Raw genomic sequence first — 18,318 nt, 5'->3', positions numbered from 1 at the left:
CAGGACCAGATCCTGGAGGGGGCGGAACTGGAGCTTCCCCCCGCCCTTTGTCCTCCAGGCTGGGCCCTGGGTGGGGCTAGTAGGTCCGGGGGAGGGCACGACTCCCGGGAGCGGGGTGAGGGCTAGTGGGAGCATTGAGGGGTGCGCTCACACCTCAGGGCAGGGGCGGGGGCGGGGGTGATCTCCGGGCCTCACCCCTCGCTGAGGGCCGCTGGGAGAGAGCTGAGCCTCTCTCAGGGCAGGGCGGGGCAGGGCGGGCGGGCGTCCCTGGGTGTGCCTCTGAGGATGGCAGGGAGGCAGAGGCTTGTCAGGAGTCAGCCCTTGGATACTGAAGTCCCGGCCTTGCTCCCATGCCCTCAATCTGGACACGCAGGGCTTCAGACGGGAGCTCGAGGCCAGAGGGAGGACCGCCCTGCTGGGCTTTCAGAGACAGCGCCACCCCGGGAGCATCACCGCCTCCCCGGCTGCTCAGACCCGACATGCCCGCACCTGTCCCCTCACCCTCATCCCCCCCAGACCCGCCCACCTTTCTCTCTTCTCTCTCCTGGTGAATGGCTTTCCCACCCACCCAGCCATCCAAGTCAGAAACCTGGGCCCCCTCCCAGCCTCCTCCCTCTCTCATAACCCACATCTAATCCATCACCAAGGCCTGCTGTTTCTCCCTTCTGAGTATCTCTGGAATGCATCCTCCTCTCTCCCCGCTGCCCTCACCTGAGCTCTTGCTGGAGCTCTTGCGCGAAAAAAGCCCGGGGGCCGCCCCGTCTCTGGTCTCCACCGTCACGGTCCCGTCTCCGTTCCAAAGTAGGAGTCCTGTTCCAAAGCGAAAGTCCAGTCGGCCGCCCCTCCCTTTAGAAGCCCCCACTCTCCTCCCTGTTACCTTCGGGTCCAGGCCCTGCGTCATGAAGCCTCTGCCAGCCTCATCCTCTGACTCAGCCTCATCAGGCCGACGCCTCGGTTGCTCTGGTGCTCGCTCTCAAGCCTCTGTTCCTCTGTTGCCTCTGCTAGGAACCCTGCGCCCCATTCCCTTCACCTGATCTGTCCCGACTCACCTGGAGCCCTCAGCTCGTCGGGGAGCCTGGCGTGTGCCCTCCTCTGGCCTCCCTAGCATTAGATGACTGTGACTGCTTCGGGTCAGCTGTTCCATGGGACGGTGGGTCCCCAGGGGGTTGGACCCTTGTCCAGCTCGGGGCCCGGAGCGTGGTGGGTGAGCGAGGGGAGAGGTGGAGAGGCAGGCCTGAACCCCTCGTGGGACTCGGGCGGCGAGGCGGAACAGTTTCTAGACAGAGTCCAAGAACCTCCATGCTGGTTCCTTAAGAACCAGAGTTCAAAGACCGACGTCTCGAAGCTGGGAACCAGCTGGAGACACCAAAGTGGGTGGTTCGGACTGTGCTCCCAGGCAGAGAGCCTTAGGAGGGCGTGTGGGCTGGGGGCCGTGATGACCTGGCCCCAGGAGGCAGGGTCTGCCATGCCCATGCCTGCCTTGCGCGGCACACACTTCCGGATCTGGCCTCCCGCCGGGGCCAGGCTGGGGCTGGGCTGGGGAGACTTGTGGCCGGGGCCAGGCAGGCAGCGTGGACAGAGCTGCTGCAAAAGGTAGGCAGGCGCCCCAGAGAATTGACGACCGGAGCAGTGGAGCGCGGAGCGGACAAATGTGTTTCTATAGGCCTCTTAACGAGACAAACGAATGGGGGCCCTGGCCTCTGAGCGGGGCGCAGGGAAGGGGGGCGGAGAAGCGGCTGCCAAGAGTTAGCTCAGAGGCCCCAGCATCACTGCCGAGTCAGCTCTGACGGAGCCCTGGGCATGCGGGGCTCGGCAGCTCCCCCAGCCGGGGCTCTGTGGCTTCTCCAGAAGGAGGCTTGTGGGCTGGAGGTGGTCTGAGCAGGAAGAGGTTTCTGCTGATGCACCGCATGCGTGTCGGGTGCTCGGGGGAAGAATCCACACGGCCTGCCTTTAGAGCCCGCGGTGTGGGTTGCTGGGGGCGGCACTGGCACAGAGGTGGTGACCTGAGCATCGTGGGAGGCGGGTAGGAGGCCTCCTGGGAAAGGGGAGCCCTGAAGGGTGAGCGGGCATCTGCTAGTGGGGGACGTTGCCCAGTGAGCCGAGACGGGGGCTGCACTGGGACCAGGCCTGGCCTTCTGCCAGGAGCTCGTGGGAGGACCTCCGTGAGGACTGTCTCCCCCTGGCCCCCAGACAGCACAGGGCAGAGGCAGGGACGCGGGACCGGGTGACAGGCGTGAGCGAGGCCCTGGTTAGGGCCCCGTTACTTGGAAGAAGAGGAGCCCAGAGCAGATGCCTGATGGCTGCAAGTGTGGGGGGGGGGGGGTAGAGGCAGAGGCCTAAGCAGCCGAGGACGCATCTCTTGTATCGCAGCCCCCCGCCCAGCCCGGGTGCTGGGGCGTGGCCAGGTGCTGCGCACAGTTCTGCAGTCCCCTTCCCCCTCGTCCTTGGGGAGGCAGGACCTGGTGGCCTGTCGAGACTTTGCCCTCCGTGGAGCTTCCAGCTGGCTGCTCTCTCTCAGGGCCTGCTTTCCTACTGCACGTGAGGGTAAGCGCACCTGCCTGGAAAGGTCAAGTGAGGTCAGTGTTCAAGGCGCTTGGCACTTCGACTGTGCTCCCCGCCATCCCAGGCCATGGCCCGGCGCTCCCTGTGTGCCCCCTGGGAACGCAGCGTTGTCTCCAAGCGGGCTCCCCTCCCGGGGACGCCAGGAGTGGTCACAGGAGCCAGCGTCAATGAGTCCCCGCTCATAAGGCGGTTCGGGGCCTGGGAAACCCGCCTCCAGCTCCTCCCTCCCCTGCCTCACGGCCCCTGGCGGCTGCGTGTTTGTGTGCACACGTGTTTGTGTACACGCGTGTGTGTGCTCTGCAGGGAGGGCACAAAAGAGCAGCCGCCTCCCTCCCCGTGGAGGAGCCACAGGTGGCTCAGTGCGGCTGGGCCCGGGAGGCGTGCGGGTCAGCCCACCTGCTTCCTTCCCTAGGCCCCGCCTTCCGACTTCACGTGGGCTCAGCAGTGTCTGGGCCATGAGACTGTCCAGGGCATGCCCCCGGGAGCTGCTCCCCAGACGCCTGGGCAGCCCACCGCCAGGTGGTGGTGGTTGGGGGGGGAAGCGGAGCCACATTCTGGAAGGGCAGGAAGCCCCTCCGGGCACAGGGTCCCAGAAGTTCTGTTCAGACCCTTGCCTAACACTGGCTCTGGGTCAGTCCTGGGCAGAGAGGTCAAGTCGCCTGATTTTGCCTGCCTGCCTTGGGACCTGACCAGTCACTCTGACCCAAGGGCCACGGGATGCAGGGCAGGCTCCCACAGGCTTGAGAGTAGGGTGCAAGAGGGGCAGGCCAAAAAGGTAAAAAGGCGCCCACAGGCCTAGGTGGGAGTGGTGCGCCCGCAAAGCCTGAGCTGTGTCCTGTACAGCACTTGGCCCGTGGCAGGTGCCCTTTCTTTGAAAGAGTCGAGAATGGTGAGCCTGGGAGTTCCCTTGTGGGGCATCAGTGTTAAGGATCTGGCATTGTCGCTGCAGCAGCTCAGGTGGCTACTGTGGCGCTCCAGTTTGACTCCTGCCCGCGCCCCCAAAAAAGAAAAGTGAGTCTGGAGAGGTTTGCAGGAGCAAGTGTGGGGAACGGAGTGGGGAGACAGGGTTTGTGCCCCCTAAAAGTCTGCCTGGTGAACAAAAGGGACGAGGACTGGGCAGGGCTACAGGAAGAGAGAGCTGCCTGCCCGTGGGGGGTGAGTGGGCTGAGGGAAGCGAGGGCCTCATCTGGGGAGCTGAGGAGCCTGCCCCCCGGGGCTGCCCCTGGCGAGGGCACTGCCAGTCTTGCCAAAATCTGGTGGGTGGGCTGGGTGGGGCCCTGGCCCCTCTCCAGCCTCCAAGGGGGGGTTCCGCCTCCTCCAGGGCCCCAGGCCTTGGGCGCCTTCCAGCCTCCACTGTACTCAGGCCTTTCCCTTTAGCCTCGTGACCATACCTGGCTGCCTCCCCAGCTTCTGGTTCTTTGTTTGGCGCGGAGGCCCCGCCCCCAGGCACTCTCACCCAGCCGGTCTGGTTCAGCAGGTTGCAGGGGGGTGGGGGGGGGCGGGTGTTCCTGCGGCAGACACGTTGAGGCAGGAGCCAGGGGGTATCACCCAGGGCTTCTCCCCCTGGCCGAGGGTGTGTGGGGGCGGTGGTCTCTCTTCTCCGCAGGGCTTCCCTCATTGGGTCAATCCTCCGCTCGTCCCCTGTCCCAGGAACAGGGTCCGGTGTCAGGACAGGGTGGGAAGCAAGCAAGTGTGGCGTCTGCCCTGCCCAGGGTTATTGTTCTCTGTGGGGAGGCAGCTATGAATCAAATACTCCTTCAAAATGTGGAAAAAGTAATAACCTCACACATGGACAAAACAAACCGTGGGCAAAAGTAATAACCTCACACCCGGCCTAACAAACCGTGAGCAGCGCCATGAGTCACAGGGAGCCTGAAACCCTGAGCTGAGCTGACAGAGGTGGGGACCGAAGAAAGTTTCCGAGGAGATGATATTTAAATTGAGATCAGGAAGACGCGTGGGAGGTCGTGGGTTCGGGGTGGTCTGAGAGGTGTACGGCAGAAGGAACAGTTTGTGCAAAGGCCCTGAGGCCAGGGAACGCTGCTTGTCCAGGGGATGGGGAGCCAGGCTCCGGTGTCTGTGAGGGGCTGGGGTCAGACCTGGCAGGGCTCTGTCCACCAAGGTGGGAGGTGAAGTCTTGTTGAGGGGGCGGCAGGAGGCCTCTGGGGGTTCTTACAGGGAAGAGGCTGCCACTCCACTCTGGCTGCTGGTGGGCGTGGAGGCAAAGGGCACAGCATGTCCAGTCGAGCGAAGGTGACGCTGGACTAAGGTGGTGGCAGGGCGGGAGAGCGGAGAGCTGGTTCAAGGTCCTTGGGTGTCGGGGGGGGTGGGCAGGGGACTCCCCCCTTACCCTGAACTGGGGGCATCCTGTCTGGGAGGGGCTGAGTGAAAGCCCCCGCTTATGAGGACTGGCCCTGTGGACACCTGCAGACTGGGAGAGTCCTGAGCCCCCTTCAGTGGGCGGGTGGGCAAGGGTGGCGCGAACTAAGCCTTTCCTGAGCCTTGTGATGCCCCCATGCCACTCCAGCCCCACGGGCGTGTGTGTTTCCCCAGCAAGGCGCCCCCGCCCCATATGCTCCAAAAGCAATCATTTCGCTTCCCAGGTCCCCGCCTCCAGGGAGGCCCCTAGGTGCTCTAGGACGCGCTGCTGAACCTTCTGAGCCTCCGTTTCCCCATCTCTAAAACGAAGGTGACCGCGCTCCCTACTTCCCCAGATTGTTTTAAGGCTACTGATGCCGGGGAGGGTGACGGCTGCCCGCAGGCCAGGCCCACCCCGTGTCCAGCCTGTGCGGGCAGCCTACAGACGTCGCCTTTCTTCTGCATAGACCCCTGTGTCACTAGCACCACTGTGCAGATGAGAAACCGGAGGTTCCGAGATGGTGACCGCCCTTCTTAATAATGACACAGACCCTCCAGAGCCCACTGGACCCTAGGTGCCCCCCCACCCCCTCAAGGCTGAGCCATCCCCGCTCTCTGTTCCTGCGCCCGCGACTGCCGACCCGGTGGTCCCTAAGAAGCTCCCCTCCTTGGAGCTGCTGCCTCCTCTCCCCACTGGACCGCCACCTCCTCTGCTGGCACCTCCCCGTCAGCGTTTTAATCGTTGCGTTTCACATCTTAGGGGAAACAGAGAAACAGGAACGTGAAAACCTTCCTCCAGCCCTCATCCCCTCCAGGTGCCGTCTTCGCTTCATCTGCCCCATCACAGCCAGTCCTCTGTAGTCCCCGCACTCTGCTCTCCACTCCTGTACCTTCCAGCGACGCCTTGACCTTGTTTGGTCCTGGCTTTGGCTCCCACTGCCCCCAACCACTCTGCTCTTGACACGCTGCCCAGCATCACCATGTGACCTGTTTGTGCCACGGCCGTTTTGGAGTAAAACAGGCTTAAATTCAGGTCGTGTGTGCCGCTGGTTGGCTGTGTGACCTTAGGTTAGTGACTTGACCTCTCTGAGGCTGTACGCAGAGGGACAATGCAGGACTAAATGGGGTAAAGTACCTGGTGCAGGGTGGGGCGATCGACGCCGCACAAACATGTTTCTGTGCCAGAGACCAGGCCAGGCCTGGGCTCATTGGCACCGAGCAGGTGGTCTGAAAGGTCATTTCTCACGGTATCAGCCTTTCTGGAGCTGTTCATTGGCCTGATTAACAGGAAATGGATCCGCTGTCGGGATTAACGAGGCGTTGCTACGTCTTAATGAAGGCCGGGTTTCCTGGGTCTTGTGACCCTGGGTGGCGGGATTCACAGGGACAGGTGCTCCAGGTCGGCCCTGGCGTGCGTATGGAGGTGACGTGGGTGGGCATGGCAGCACAGCGACTGAGCCCCTCCCATCTTCTCCCCCCCCCCCCCGCCGCCGCCTCTCTGTGGACACTTTGGGGAGACATCCAGGCCATCAGAAGGCAATAACCGAGGCGGCGGGAGCGGGATGGGGAAGGCGGATTTACAGGAAAGCATTCACCTGGGAAGCCGTCCAGAGAAACTTAGAAGGTCTAGGCCTTGGGGACTGATGGGGGATGCGGGGGAGGGGAGGAGTCACGGTTTCTGGCTTGAGGGTACCATCATCTCCCGGGTGGAGCGCAGTGGGGGAGGGACACATCTGGGGGAGGTGATGCTGGGGCTCTTCCCAGCAGCTCTCAGCAAGCCCTTGGCCTAGAGCTTGGACTTGATGGGGGGATGGGAGACAGAATGGAGCCGTTCACGTGTGGACTCCAGACTCAAAATGCCTGGGTTCCAGGCTTGCTTCTGCCATGAACCAGCGGTCCTGTGGGGCAAATCCCTTAACCTCCGGGTGCCTGGACTTCCTCCTCTATAAGCAGAGGGGACCGTCGCAGCGCCTCATGGGCTCACAGCTCTTTGAAAGCTGCCTGGCACAGAAGCAGCCCTCCGTAGGGGGTCCTCCGTAGATCTTTCTCGCCCCTGTCGTCAGGCCATGTCTGCAGTGACCGTGCCATGGCGACATGGTGTCTCCCTCTCTCCAGGCAAGCCTGTCTTCATCAAGGTTCCTGAGGACCAGACTGGGCTGTCCGGAGGGGTGGCCTCCTTCGTGTGCCAAGCCACAGGGGAGCCCAAGCCGCGCATCACATGGATGAAGAAGGGGAAGAAAGTCAGCTCCCAGCGCTTCGAGGTTTGTCCTCGGGCGGGAGGGCGGGTGGGGCCGCCTGTGCTGAGGTCTGGTCCCACATCCCCTCCTCTCAGTCCCCCTCCCTGGGGGCCTTTCCGCAGCCCGAGGACGACCCGCCCTGAGCAGGCCGTGACCCCGGGTCTGTCCTCTGGCAGGTAATCGAGTTTGACGACGGGGCAGGGTCGGTGCTGCGGATCCAGCCGTTGCGGGTGCAGCGAGATGAAGCCATCTACGAGTGCACGGCCACCAACAGTCTGGGCGAGATCAACACGAGCGCCAAGCTGTCGGTGCTTGAAGGTGCGTCCCGGGGGCTGGGGTGTGGGGGGGAGACCAATGTGTGGCCAGCCTGCCAGCCAGCCCGCCAGCCCGCCCTGTCGCCTCCGGGGGCTGGGGTGTGTTTGGCGGAAAGGAGAACTGGCCACCTGGGGTCAGCACAGGTCAGCAGTGGACGGGGATGGTCGCTGGATTTCTGGCTTTGCCGAGGCAGCTGTGTTCTGCTGAGCCGGGGCCTGGCTCAGGTGGGGTCTGGGGCCTGATGTGAGGTGTGGCGCTGCTCTTACGAACGGCTTGTGGTCTGTGGCTTGTGGCAGTGGACGTGATTTTCACGTGGAGCCTGGCGGTAGGCCTCGGAGAGGTGCGCTTCCTGTCGCCGTTGAGAGCACGGGCCCTCGGCGGGAGGCCGGGGTGCCGCGCGTGGATCTCGATGACATTTCTCACACGACGGCTCCTCCGTTCACTCGCCAACACTCCCCGATGCTTCCTCGTGTCCTAAGAGCCCTTCGGCCGGGTCCTGCCCTTTGAGGCTCCAGTATGTCCTGTGGGGGCGGGCGGGTGGCTTGCAGAGGAGAAGGGAGCAGTTGTCTAAGCGGCGTCCTGAGAACAAGGGGGAGCTGGGGGGGCCTCGGCAGGAGGACAGTATTGGCCGAGGTCCAGAGGCGGGAGGGACTGGCACTCTGGGAACTCTGGGTGGCTCTGTTTTGGGGGGAGGTGGCTGGAGGGAGGACCGAGAGGGAGGCGGGGAAGAGCAGGAGCCTGGAGAGGCTGGAGGGCGATCACACAGGACCAGGCTGAGAAAGGTTTCCTGGGGACATAGGAAGCCAGGAAGAGGGAGTGACATGACTGAGCCCCAGCCATGACGGAATCATCAGTGTGAATGGGTGTATTTTCAAAATATGGCATGTTGATGATCGCTTTTTTAAAGTCTTTTCTAGGGCCGCTCCTGTGGCACACGGAGGTTCCCAGGCTAGGGGTCAAATCGGAGCTGTAACTGTCGGCCTACACCACAGCCACAGCAACATCAGATTGGAGCCACGTCTGCCACCCACACCACAGCTCATGGCAACGCCGGATCCTTCACCCACTGAGCGAGGCCAGGGATCGAACCCGCAACCTCATGGTTCCTCATCGGATTCGTTTCCGCTGCGCCACGACGGGAACTCCATTATTGCTTCTTTTTATTTTATTTTTATTATTTTTTATTTTTTTGTCTTTTTGCTATTTCTTGGGACACTCCCGCGGCATATGGAGGTTCCCAGGCTGGGGGTTGAATCGGAGCTGTAGCTGCCGGCCTACGCCAGAGCCACAGCAACGCGGGATCCGAGCCGCGTCTGCAGCCTACACCACAGCTCACGGCAACGCCGGATCGTTAACCCACTGAGCAAGGGCAGGGATCGAACCCGCAACCTCATGGTTCCTAGTTGGATTCGTTAACCGCTGCGCCACGATGGAAACTCCATTGCTTCTTTTTAAACTGTAATGATAGTACCTGCTCACTGTCGAAAATTTGCTAAGTATCAAAGAGCACAAAAGAAAAAATAAAAATCGCCTGTTTATCTTCCTCCACTCTTAACATTTGGTTATCTTGCATAGGCCGTTTTCTGTGCAGGCGTTATGTATACATAACAAACCCAGGATTACTTCTGCCCGGCGATTTGTAGACTCTGCTTTTTGCAGACATATCATGAGCACCTTCCTGGCCATTAGCTGTTTTCGGGACCATCGTTTTTAATGGCTGTGGGTGTCGCATGCGGGCCCCGTTTTAGCCCTTCCCTTCCTGTTGGACGTGTACGTTGTCCCCAGTTTTGCTTTTGTAAATAAGGGCTAGATGCCTCCTTGCAGGTAAGGTGTGTTTGCCTTCTTCATCACTGACTTACTCTAGATTCGTGGAGGTGGAATTGCTGGAGCAGAGGGCACACGTGTTCTTGAGCCGTTTTGGTGCTTCCGGAAGACCGTGTCGGTTCCCACGCCCGCCAGTCAGGGCGGAAGAGTCTCTTTTCTGCACATCTTAACGAGCAGTGGGAATTATCATTTAAAAAGAAATCTTTGCCAAGTTAATAGGCAAAAAATGCCATCTCAATTTAATTTGCATTTCTTTGATTACAAGAGCAACTGAACGTCTTTTGTATTGGCCATTTTTACGCCGTGGCTTTCTGTGTTCACGCACACCCATTCCATAACTCCTTTGTGTCTCTGTGACCCCCGTGAGGCCAGGCAGGGCCCTCCAGGTTAGAGGGGCAGGACAGTGGTGACGAGCCGGAGCTCTGGCCACTTACTTCCTCACCCTGTGACCTTGGGCGAGTCTCCTTGCCTCTGAGCCTCATTTGCTCCATCTGGAAATAGAGATGTGATACCTGTGGCCCAGGTATCACGTAGGATTAAATAGGATGTAGCGAAGCACTTTGCTGGATTCCAGCATGAATGGTTGCTGCTATTGGGCTGGAAGCAGCACATCCTTTGGTCCAGATGTGTGAGCTGGCGGTACCCGGCGTCTGGGCTGCCCCGCATCATCCGGATGATACAGCCCCCACCGTCCACTCCCATGGTGGGGGCAGGAGCCCAGAGGACAGGGCCTGGGCCAGGATCCCTGATGGTTGAGTGCTTTCAGGGTGTTTCCTGCCACCTTTGACTTCAGTTTGCCCACTTACCACCCACAGACAAGTATTTCAGCACAGCCCTCTCTCCTGGTGCTCTTTGCCCAGCAGGAGCCATCTGCCCTGCCCTGGCATTCAGGAGGTGGCTGAAGGGCCAGGCCGTGGCTCCCGCCCCCGGAGGGCATCTCTCCGGCTCTCGCGTTAAGGAAGGAAAGCCTCCTTCTTAGGGTTGAGAGAGAAGCCCCCTCGAAGCCGCTACGCCCATCTTGGCCCCTGCTGTCTCCCCAGGTCCTCTCAGGGCCCCTTCTGTCCCCACCATTGCCCTGGACAGCTTTAGCTTTGAAAGGGTTGAGGAGGGCAGGGATGGCCTTGCAGGGCCTGAGGGGAGGGGCGCGTAGGGGTCTGTACATCTGGGGGACCTTCCTGGGTGAGGGTTTCCCCGGCAGAGGTCTGGGGTGTGTTTGTGCTTCTGGGTGTGGGAGGTGTCTGCTGAGTTTGGGGAGCGTGTGGGGCCCTACCCACGCTCCTGGCCCAGCTGGGATGGAGCTGGGGGCCTGAACGAGCCCCCTCCCCCGCTACTGAAACACAGCACCCGGAAGGTGAAATGCTGACTTTCCATGTTGGTCTGTGCAACCTTGACCGGCGCTGGGCTTGGCAGGAGTGGGGTGGGAGGCCTCAAAGGTTCCAGGGGCAGAGCCAGTGGAGAGTAGCCCCGCCTACCGTGCCAGGCCTCCTGAGCCAGCCGGGGAAGCTGGGTCTGTGTAGCAGTGGGGTGAAAGGACGGTTTGACTACAGCCAGAAGAGAGCCAGGGCCCCTCCCGGGAGGACGGCTGGGAAGAGGAGGCCGCTGGCTTGGGCTTTGGGAAGGAAAGTTGAGTCCCTTCCCCTCTGCACACTGCATGCAGTGCCCCACGTGCGTGCGCTGGGCTCTTGGAAGTGGCCGAGGGCTCCCTGGGGTGCGTGGGCTCAGGCGAGGGGCCGCTGCATCCCCAGAAGGGCCCAGGCCTGCAAGGCCATCCCGAGCTCCCTGCCCTGCCGTGCCTGGCGCCGGGCCCAGCTCCCCACGCCACACCGCTTTCGTGGCCTTTGCACCCGGTTCCCCAGGCAGGACTGCCCCTCCCAGGGAGGGCTGCCGGCCCTGGGATGCCCAGCTGGCTGTCTCACTGCCGCCTGGGCCCGGGCCGGCTACAGGGTGGGGTTGCCCGGCACAGGCTGGCTGGGGGTGAGCCGCCCGGCGTTCCTGTCTGAGTGGTAATTGAAGCCATTAGCGCGCCAGCCTCTCCCTCGCCGGGTAATGGCAGGAAAAGCTCTTCTCACTCCGCACTCTCGAGGCTGAATCACTCCCCCTCCAACCCGCCGCCGCTGCCGCGGAGACAGGGAATCTGACATTTTCCCTCGCCCGGAGGGGGAGGGGAGGCAGGCCCGGCTTCCTGGCCTTTCCCTCCAGGAGGTGGGGGCGCCAGGAGGGTCCCGGAGCCCCGGCCCGGGGCTGGTGGGTTCTGACCGGGGGTGCAGTGATCAGGAAAGCCCCGGAGCAGGAGCGGGCCAGGCGGCGGGGGTGCGGCCAGGGCCCTGGGGACTTGGGCAAGTTTGAGAAGGGCCAAGGAGGAGGAGAAGGGCTGGGGCGGAGGGCGGGGAGGGAGGCCAAGGAAGAGGAAAGGCGGAGGAGCGCGGCTGCGCTGGTCCCTGGTTCCGTCCTGGGGGGCCTGGCTCGGGGGCCTCAAGCGCAGGAGGCAGCGTTGGCCTTCTGGTCACGGACACGCAGATCACGTGCGCTCTGTGTGTGCTGCGCGTGCCTGCGTGCCGTCCGAGAGGCAGCGTGTGTGTGAGGCAGCGTGTGGCGTGGTGTTACAGCCTCCCGGGCTGTGTGTGCCTGATGGGTTGTGTGTAAGGCAGGGTGTGTGTGTGTGCGCGCGCGTGTGTGTGTGCATCAGGCGGGGTGTGTGGGGTGTGGTGTATACAGCAGGTGGTACGCGTCGTGCTGTGTGTGCATCAGACCGTGCTTATGTGGGGTGTGAGTGGCACGGCAGGCGATGTGCACCTTATGGGCTGTGTGTACGGCGGGGTGGGGGTTGGGCAGCAGGCAGCCCGGGCTGATTGTGTGCGGTCAGTCTGACGCTGCGGGAGGCCGGAGATGCCCTGTCTGGGCTCATTGTCTCTCGGACCCCACAGGATCCCTGCTCAGAGCTGCTGGTCGGCCAGGACAGCTGGGCAGGGATGAACGTGGGACAGAGCGGTCAGGCTGAGCTATGGGAGAACTGCCCCTCCTCTGCAGCCAGGCCAGAAAGGAGAGGGCACCTGCCCAGATCCCGGGACTCTGTCCTCTTCCTCCCCTCCCCCCACTGAGTGCAGGCTCCCTTCCACCTGTCCCCACCTGGCCTTGGTGCCTGCTGGCTACCTGGGACCACACCCCTCAGGCCACACAGGCCCAGGAACCCAGGCACCCACATGGAGTGCCCAGTCATGCCTCCTTGGTTTAGGATGGGCTCCAGGGGAGGCCAGCTGTTGGGTATGTGGGGTAGTGCCTGGGGTAGGGGTAGTCATTGCTGAGCCTGGACCCCTGGGCTCTGCAGTGCTTCTGACCCTGGCTGGCTTTGGGACTGTGCGGTGATGAAGGGTCTTTTGAACCCCACCCACTCAGCCCCATATACAGGCCCTTTGGAAAGAGCCTCAGGGACGTGGGGCTGATGAGCAACATACAGCCCTGCCCTGAGGTCTTGGGCTGGCTGGACCGTAGCTGGAGCAGGGCTGATACCGAAGCTTGTTTTCAGGGTGGGTGTCTTCCCAGGCAGTCACCTCTCCCTACCCCTGGCCCAGGCCTGACTTAGGGAGGTGGGAGACTGGGTAAAGGGTGACCCCGGGCAGAGGAAGACTCCCTAAATGGCAGGGTGTGCCCCCCACGTGCTGTGACCTGCATACTGTCTGGGTAACAGGCTTGTTTTGAGGAAGCTGGGCCCATCGCCTCCCTGACTGGCATCTGCAGAAGGCATAGACCCTGAGGTTTGACCTGGGTGCTTCTTGCCCAGGGACCGTGGTATCTGCAACCTGTCCTTCTCTCCTCCCCACCCCCACCCCCGTCCCCATCATGACCATAGCCGCATTCGGGACTCTGCCTTCCTGAGGCTCTGCAACCATTTCCTGGAGCGCTCTGGGCCCCAGGAGTCGGAGAGGTGTCAAGTAGGTGGGCATTGCCAGGAGGGTCAGATCTGAGTTTCTCCATACCTGGGGTCCTCCGTTTTTTTCTAGCTCTGATCTGTCTTAAAGGGCCCAGGGGACTCCCTTCTGCGTGGGTCTTCCTGCCTAGTAGGCAGTATGCCCGCCTCTTCTGTGACACTGGACACCTCCCCTGTGCCCAGCCTTGCCCCCCTATTGTCCCAGGTGCTTACAGGTCCCTGCTGTGTGCACGGCCCCCTCACCGACTCCCCTTTCCCCGCAGCCTCGGGGCCGCGGTAGAGCCAGCAGCTCTGGGAACGGTTCGCCAAGCTGAAGGTTTTAAATGCCCGTGTGTGTGTGCACATTCCCATCCTTGGTGAGGTGCCCCCTCCCTCTGGTTGCCAGGGGAGAGGAGATTTGAATCAGGGGAATGATATGATAAAAATGTATGCTGAGAAAGGTCCCTGGGGGGTGGAGAGTGGAGCACAGGGAGACCAGTGAGGGCAGCACTGCGGCCCAGGCCGGAGGCGGCGGTGGCCCAAACCCAGACACTGGCCAGAGGAGGAAGGGTGACTGGGCTACAAGCAGTTTAGAGAGTGGTGGCCTGGAGTTCCTGTTGTGGCTCAGCGGTTAACAAACCTGACTGGGATCCACAAGGATGTGGGTTCGATCCTTGGCCTCACTCAGTGGGTTAAGGATCTGGCGTTGCCCTGAGCCGTGGGGCAGGCCGGCAGTTACAGCTCCGATTCGACCTCTAGCCTGGGAACTTCCATGTGCCGAGGTGCAGCCCTGAAAAGCAAAAAGAAAGAAAGAAAGAGTGGTGGCCTGCCTGGCCTCCTGGGGGACCAGGGGGGCCGGAGAGCCTGGATCACTGGCTCCGGGCCGGGGAGACGGCAGTGCTGTTTTTCAAGATTCAGGCCTGGAAGGAGGACCTGATGGAATCTGCCGCGTCAGGTGTGCGCCGGCATCCGGTGGGTGTCGGGGAGGCCGCGTTCACGTTTGCCTGCTGCTCTGAGGGACACGTGGAGATGGCGTTTTGAGGCAAGAAATGGCTCATCTCAGGGCGCCGGGCCCTGGGGGAGGAAGGGGGCCTGGATGGAGCCCCGGAAGATGGAGCCCCAGCCGCTAGCGCTTCGTGTTGGGGGCGGAGTTCACATGGGAATCTGGTGAGGAGACGCCCGAGAGGTCGGGCAAGTCCCTGGAAGCCAGGAAACTCCAGAGTGCGAAGGAGCAGGTTGGGTCGGCGGGGTGGGTGCTGTCAGGCAGGACTTGGCTCCGTGGAGTCGGGGCTGACCTTGGTGAGCAGGCTGGCTGGCAGGAAGCTGCGGGGGTGGCAGCTGGGCTGAAGAGTGAGTGGGAGGCTCTCAGTGGTCTGAAGCCGTCTGAAGGGACTGGGCCTGAACCTTGCGGGGTAGAGGGACCAAAAGAATCTTTCTGGAGTAGAACCGAGGCGGGGAACACCAGGAGGGGAGTCCAGCGTGGGTCAGGGCTGGGAGGCTGGAGAGGGGGTAGGATGCCACCCCGGGGCCCGCCCTCGGGTTCACCTGACTGCGTGTGGCGGGGAGGCCCCACCAGCCAGGCTGAGTAGGGCCCTGCGAGGCGCCAGGGAAGCCCTGGAGGTGGCAGCTGGGAGGGGGAGGCCACGGCTGCCTGGCTGCTCCCCTCTTCTCGGCTAGCTTGCGCTGCCGACAGGCCCCAAACAGCTCAGATTCAAAAACAAAACAGGCTTTTAAGATGCCAAGTTTGATGAAATCTGAGTGCTAGAAGAGGTGGGAGTTTTCTCTTAGAAAAAGCTGAAAATCAAGAGTGAAAGCTGTGAAGGGAGCCCAAGGCTCCCCCGGCCCCCCTTACTGCCTGGAAGCCTGAGGACAGGGTGGGGCTCTGGGAGAGTGTGGGAGCCTGCAAGTCTGAAGCTGCCTTCCCACCTGCTACGGGGTGTCTTAGCCCTGACCTTGCTCAGGAGGGAGCTGCCTCAAGGGCAGGGCCTGAGGCGGCCTTGGTTTCCTGGGTGTGCATAAAGGCTGGGGGAACCAGCAGCCCCACTTCCCACCAGGTCTCCGCTTGCGTCTCTGCATTGCTGCGTTTCCCGGCTCTGTCCCTGCATGCGTCTCCAGGGACACGTGCCTCAGCATACGCGGATCTCTGCGGGTCTCCACTTGTGTGTTTCCGCGCCTCTGCCTGCACTCCCTCTGGATCTGCCTGTGTGAGTCTCTTGCCACAGGTGCTCGTCACTGCAGGTGCCCCTCCACACACACACACACACGTAGGTTTCTATTTTTGCCCCTGTCTCTTTCTCCGTGTAGATCTCTGGGGGTCCCAGGTTGTGCCTGTATCTAGGTGTCTGTGTTCAGAGATGGGGTGAGCCCGGGCCCCACACTCAGGCACCGGGGAGGGTCAGGCCTACAGACGGTGCCACCCCAGGGAGCCCTTGTATGTGTGTGCCTGCGTGTGCGCAGAGACGCCAGGAAGCCGGGTAAACACGGGTGAGAAGTTCGTGCTGACAGACGGTGCTGCCTCCGGGACCCCGCAAGGCGTCTCCATCTGTCCGCTTCCCTGGTGCAGCCCCCTCCCTCTGATCCAGACTCTGCCACAGGCATCCCAGGCTGAGCTGGACAAAGAGACCTGTGTGTGCTTTGTGGGGGGCCCCTGGCAGCCTCCCTCCCCCAGGCCCTGCAGCCGGCCTGTCCACCCCCACCCTAGCCTCATCCATCAGGCCTCGGCTCCAACCAGCCTCACCTTCCTTTCTGTCTCCCCACCCCCCACAGCCTTACTCAGGCAGCCCCTCCTTCCCTTCCCCCAGCAAGCTCTCCCCGCCTCTCCTGCTCAAGTGTTTGCTACTCCCTACTCCCGCAGCTCCCTCCTCCTTCTCCAGGAAGCCACCAAGATAGCCGGGGAGCTGTGGAGTCAAACAGATCCAGCTCCCCCGCTGCTGTGGGACCGCAACCGAGCTCTTCGCCCTCTCTGAGCCTCCGGTTCCCAACACCCACCTCCTTAGACCTCCCCCCCCCCCCCCTCACCTTCCTCTGCTCTGTGGGGATCGCAGGGAGGAAGGAATCAGGGTTCCCACTGCAGGATCTATAAAGACCAGCGCACTTCAGTGCACACGTGTGTACCCACCGCAGGTACGCAGATCTGGGCGCACAGACCCTGGGGAATGTGTGCGCCCTGCATGTGTGTGCAGGCAGAATCCACAAACGGCTGTAGACACTCGGGCTCCCGGGTACCTCGGAGGTCCCCTAAAGTCCCCGTGGGTTTCTCTTTCCATCGCGGGGATGCTTTTTCAGAGGATGGATGGACCTGGGCCCCAGAGCGACAGACACTGCGGAAGCCCGGCGCTGAGGCTGCCAGGCAGGTGTAGAGACGTCCCCGCGCTGTGTGCGCACTCAGGGGGCGGCTCCCAGCTCCGCCTCGGGTGAGCAGGAAGGAAGCTGGGCTCCCTGGAGTTGCTTGCGGAGCGGGGTCCTGGGAAAGGGCGCTGCGACTCCACCCAGGCGAGGGCGGGAGGGGCGGCCGCGGCTCGGACCGCGGATGCGCGCCCGCCCGCATGGACGCGGCATGCGCCGCCTTTCCGCCGCGGCCCGCTCTCCGCCGTTGCCATGGTTACCCGGCGGCCGAGGTGGGGGGGACCCTTCTTCCCCTGGCGCGCCCGCCGCAGTCCCTCCGCCCTGAGGACCGGTGTGGAGGGGACTCGGCCTCGCCCATACCCTCGGGTGTTGGAACGTGGATGGGGAGCCGCGGGTGGCCACGTGTAGGGGCCGGTCGGGTTCGTGTGGCAGTAAATGCGAGCGCCGCCGCCGGCAGAGGGCATAGCATGGGGGCAGGAGGGGGCCGGACTCCCCCGGGGCCGCCGGCGCCCTCACCCTGCCAGGCGTGGGGGTCCCACCACCTGGCCTCATCCCAGCCCCGCCTCCGCTTAACTCTGCGGCCTTGGGCAGGTCCGTAGACTCCGCCATTTGCGCATACACTTCACATAGTTTCGGTAAAGATTAAATCATTTTGTGAAGCATTTTAACGCGGTAGCTGGAACTAGTACACCTAACCTTTATCCCTCATATCTGGGTCTGTTTTCCTTGCTGTTGATGGGTTTGGAGTGATCGTGTGATGTCAGCCTGAGGAATTTGCTCTGGTCCTTAGCCCGAGTGGTTCAGGCTACAGTGGCCCCCGCTCCGGTGCCTCCTGGGGTGGGGGGAGGAGAAGGTGGTGAGTGTTGACCGTCTGATCGCGGGTCAGTTAACACCAGCCTGCCCAGGGCTTAGCTTGGCCAGACGCTCTCGGGGTGTCCGTAAGTGGCTGCTGTCCTTGGCTAGGTTTGAGTGTGCTGGAGAGAGCCCCCCCCCTGCCACGCACACCCCCGCCCGCTCCGGCATAGAAGGAAGAGTCAGGTCACTCCCAAGGGGCTGGAGTCCTCCTGTGAGACACGCTCCCCTCCCGGAGGTACAGAACTGCAGGCTTCCGAATTGTGCCTGAAAACCTAGTTGGCACAAGGGACTGGCTTTTGGGTCCTGCTGTTTTACGGACGGCTCCGCACACATGCCAGTTTTAGGCTCTGGCGGCTGTGCCTGTGGGATGGTCTGAGCCAAGGACGGAGCCATTGAGGGCGCGGTAATTGAGGCAGGAAAATTAATTGTCCTTAATTTGGCACAAATCCCGAAGACTTCCCCCGTGTTAGGAATTCAGAGTAGATTCCCAGGACACAGGGCTGCAGGTGTTTGCACTTCTTCCCTTCTCCTCCGTCAGCACCTTGCTCAGCACCTTGCGGGTAGCGATGGGGGCCGGCTGACTCCTGGGCCCCAACTCTGGCAGGCCCTGCTCCCCGCCCTTCCTTCTCCATTGCTCAGGAGGGCTGAGAAGATAGGACTGAGGTCTGGGAAGAACTGGACTGGCGCCCTGGTGGGCTAGGATAGCTCCAGAAGCCCTGAGCGGGCCCCCACCCCTGGCTGGACAGGGAGGGTGGAAGCGGAGAACCCTGCCTGGGCTTTCCTGTAAAAGCAAGTGGCAGCAGGACCCGAGGAAGCTTTTCCCCTGCTCAGTGCGTCCCAAGCCCTGTTTCATTTTCTTTTCGTTTGTTTGATTTTTGGTTTTTTGTTTGTTTTTTGTTTTAATTATTTTCTGATTGT

At 62.2% G+C, this 18,318-nt stretch overlaps 1 protein-coding gene across 10 annotated transcripts in view; it reads left to right on the top strand.

Annotated features, from left to right (window-relative positions):
- The window catches only part of PTPRF (protein tyrosine phosphatase receptor type F), an 87,607-nt gene that overhangs the window by 15,975 nt on the left and 53,314 nt on the right, over positions 1-18,318 (top strand). For all 10 annotated transcript variants that reach the window (XM_047789375.1, XM_047789371.1, XM_047789377.1 and 7 more), the window contains exons 4-5: positions 7,036-7,181; positions 7,334-7,475. In XM_047789375.1, the coding sequence (XP_047645331.1) occupies positions 7,036-7,181; positions 7,334-7,475 (288 nt within the window). The remainder of the gene's footprint in view (positions 1-7,035; positions 7,182-7,333; positions 7,476-18,318) is intronic.

Source organism: Phacochoerus africanus, chromosome 8, assembly GCF_016906955.1.
Source record: "Phacochoerus africanus isolate WHEZ1 chromosome 8, ROS_Pafr_v1, whole genome shotgun sequence".
NCBI classification, from domain to species: domain Eukaryota; kingdom Metazoa; phylum Chordata; class Mammalia; order Artiodactyla; family Suidae; genus Phacochoerus; species Phacochoerus africanus.
The sequence above is the reverse complement of the archived record's forward strand: the minus strand, read 5'-3'. Positions and strand labels throughout refer to the sequence as shown.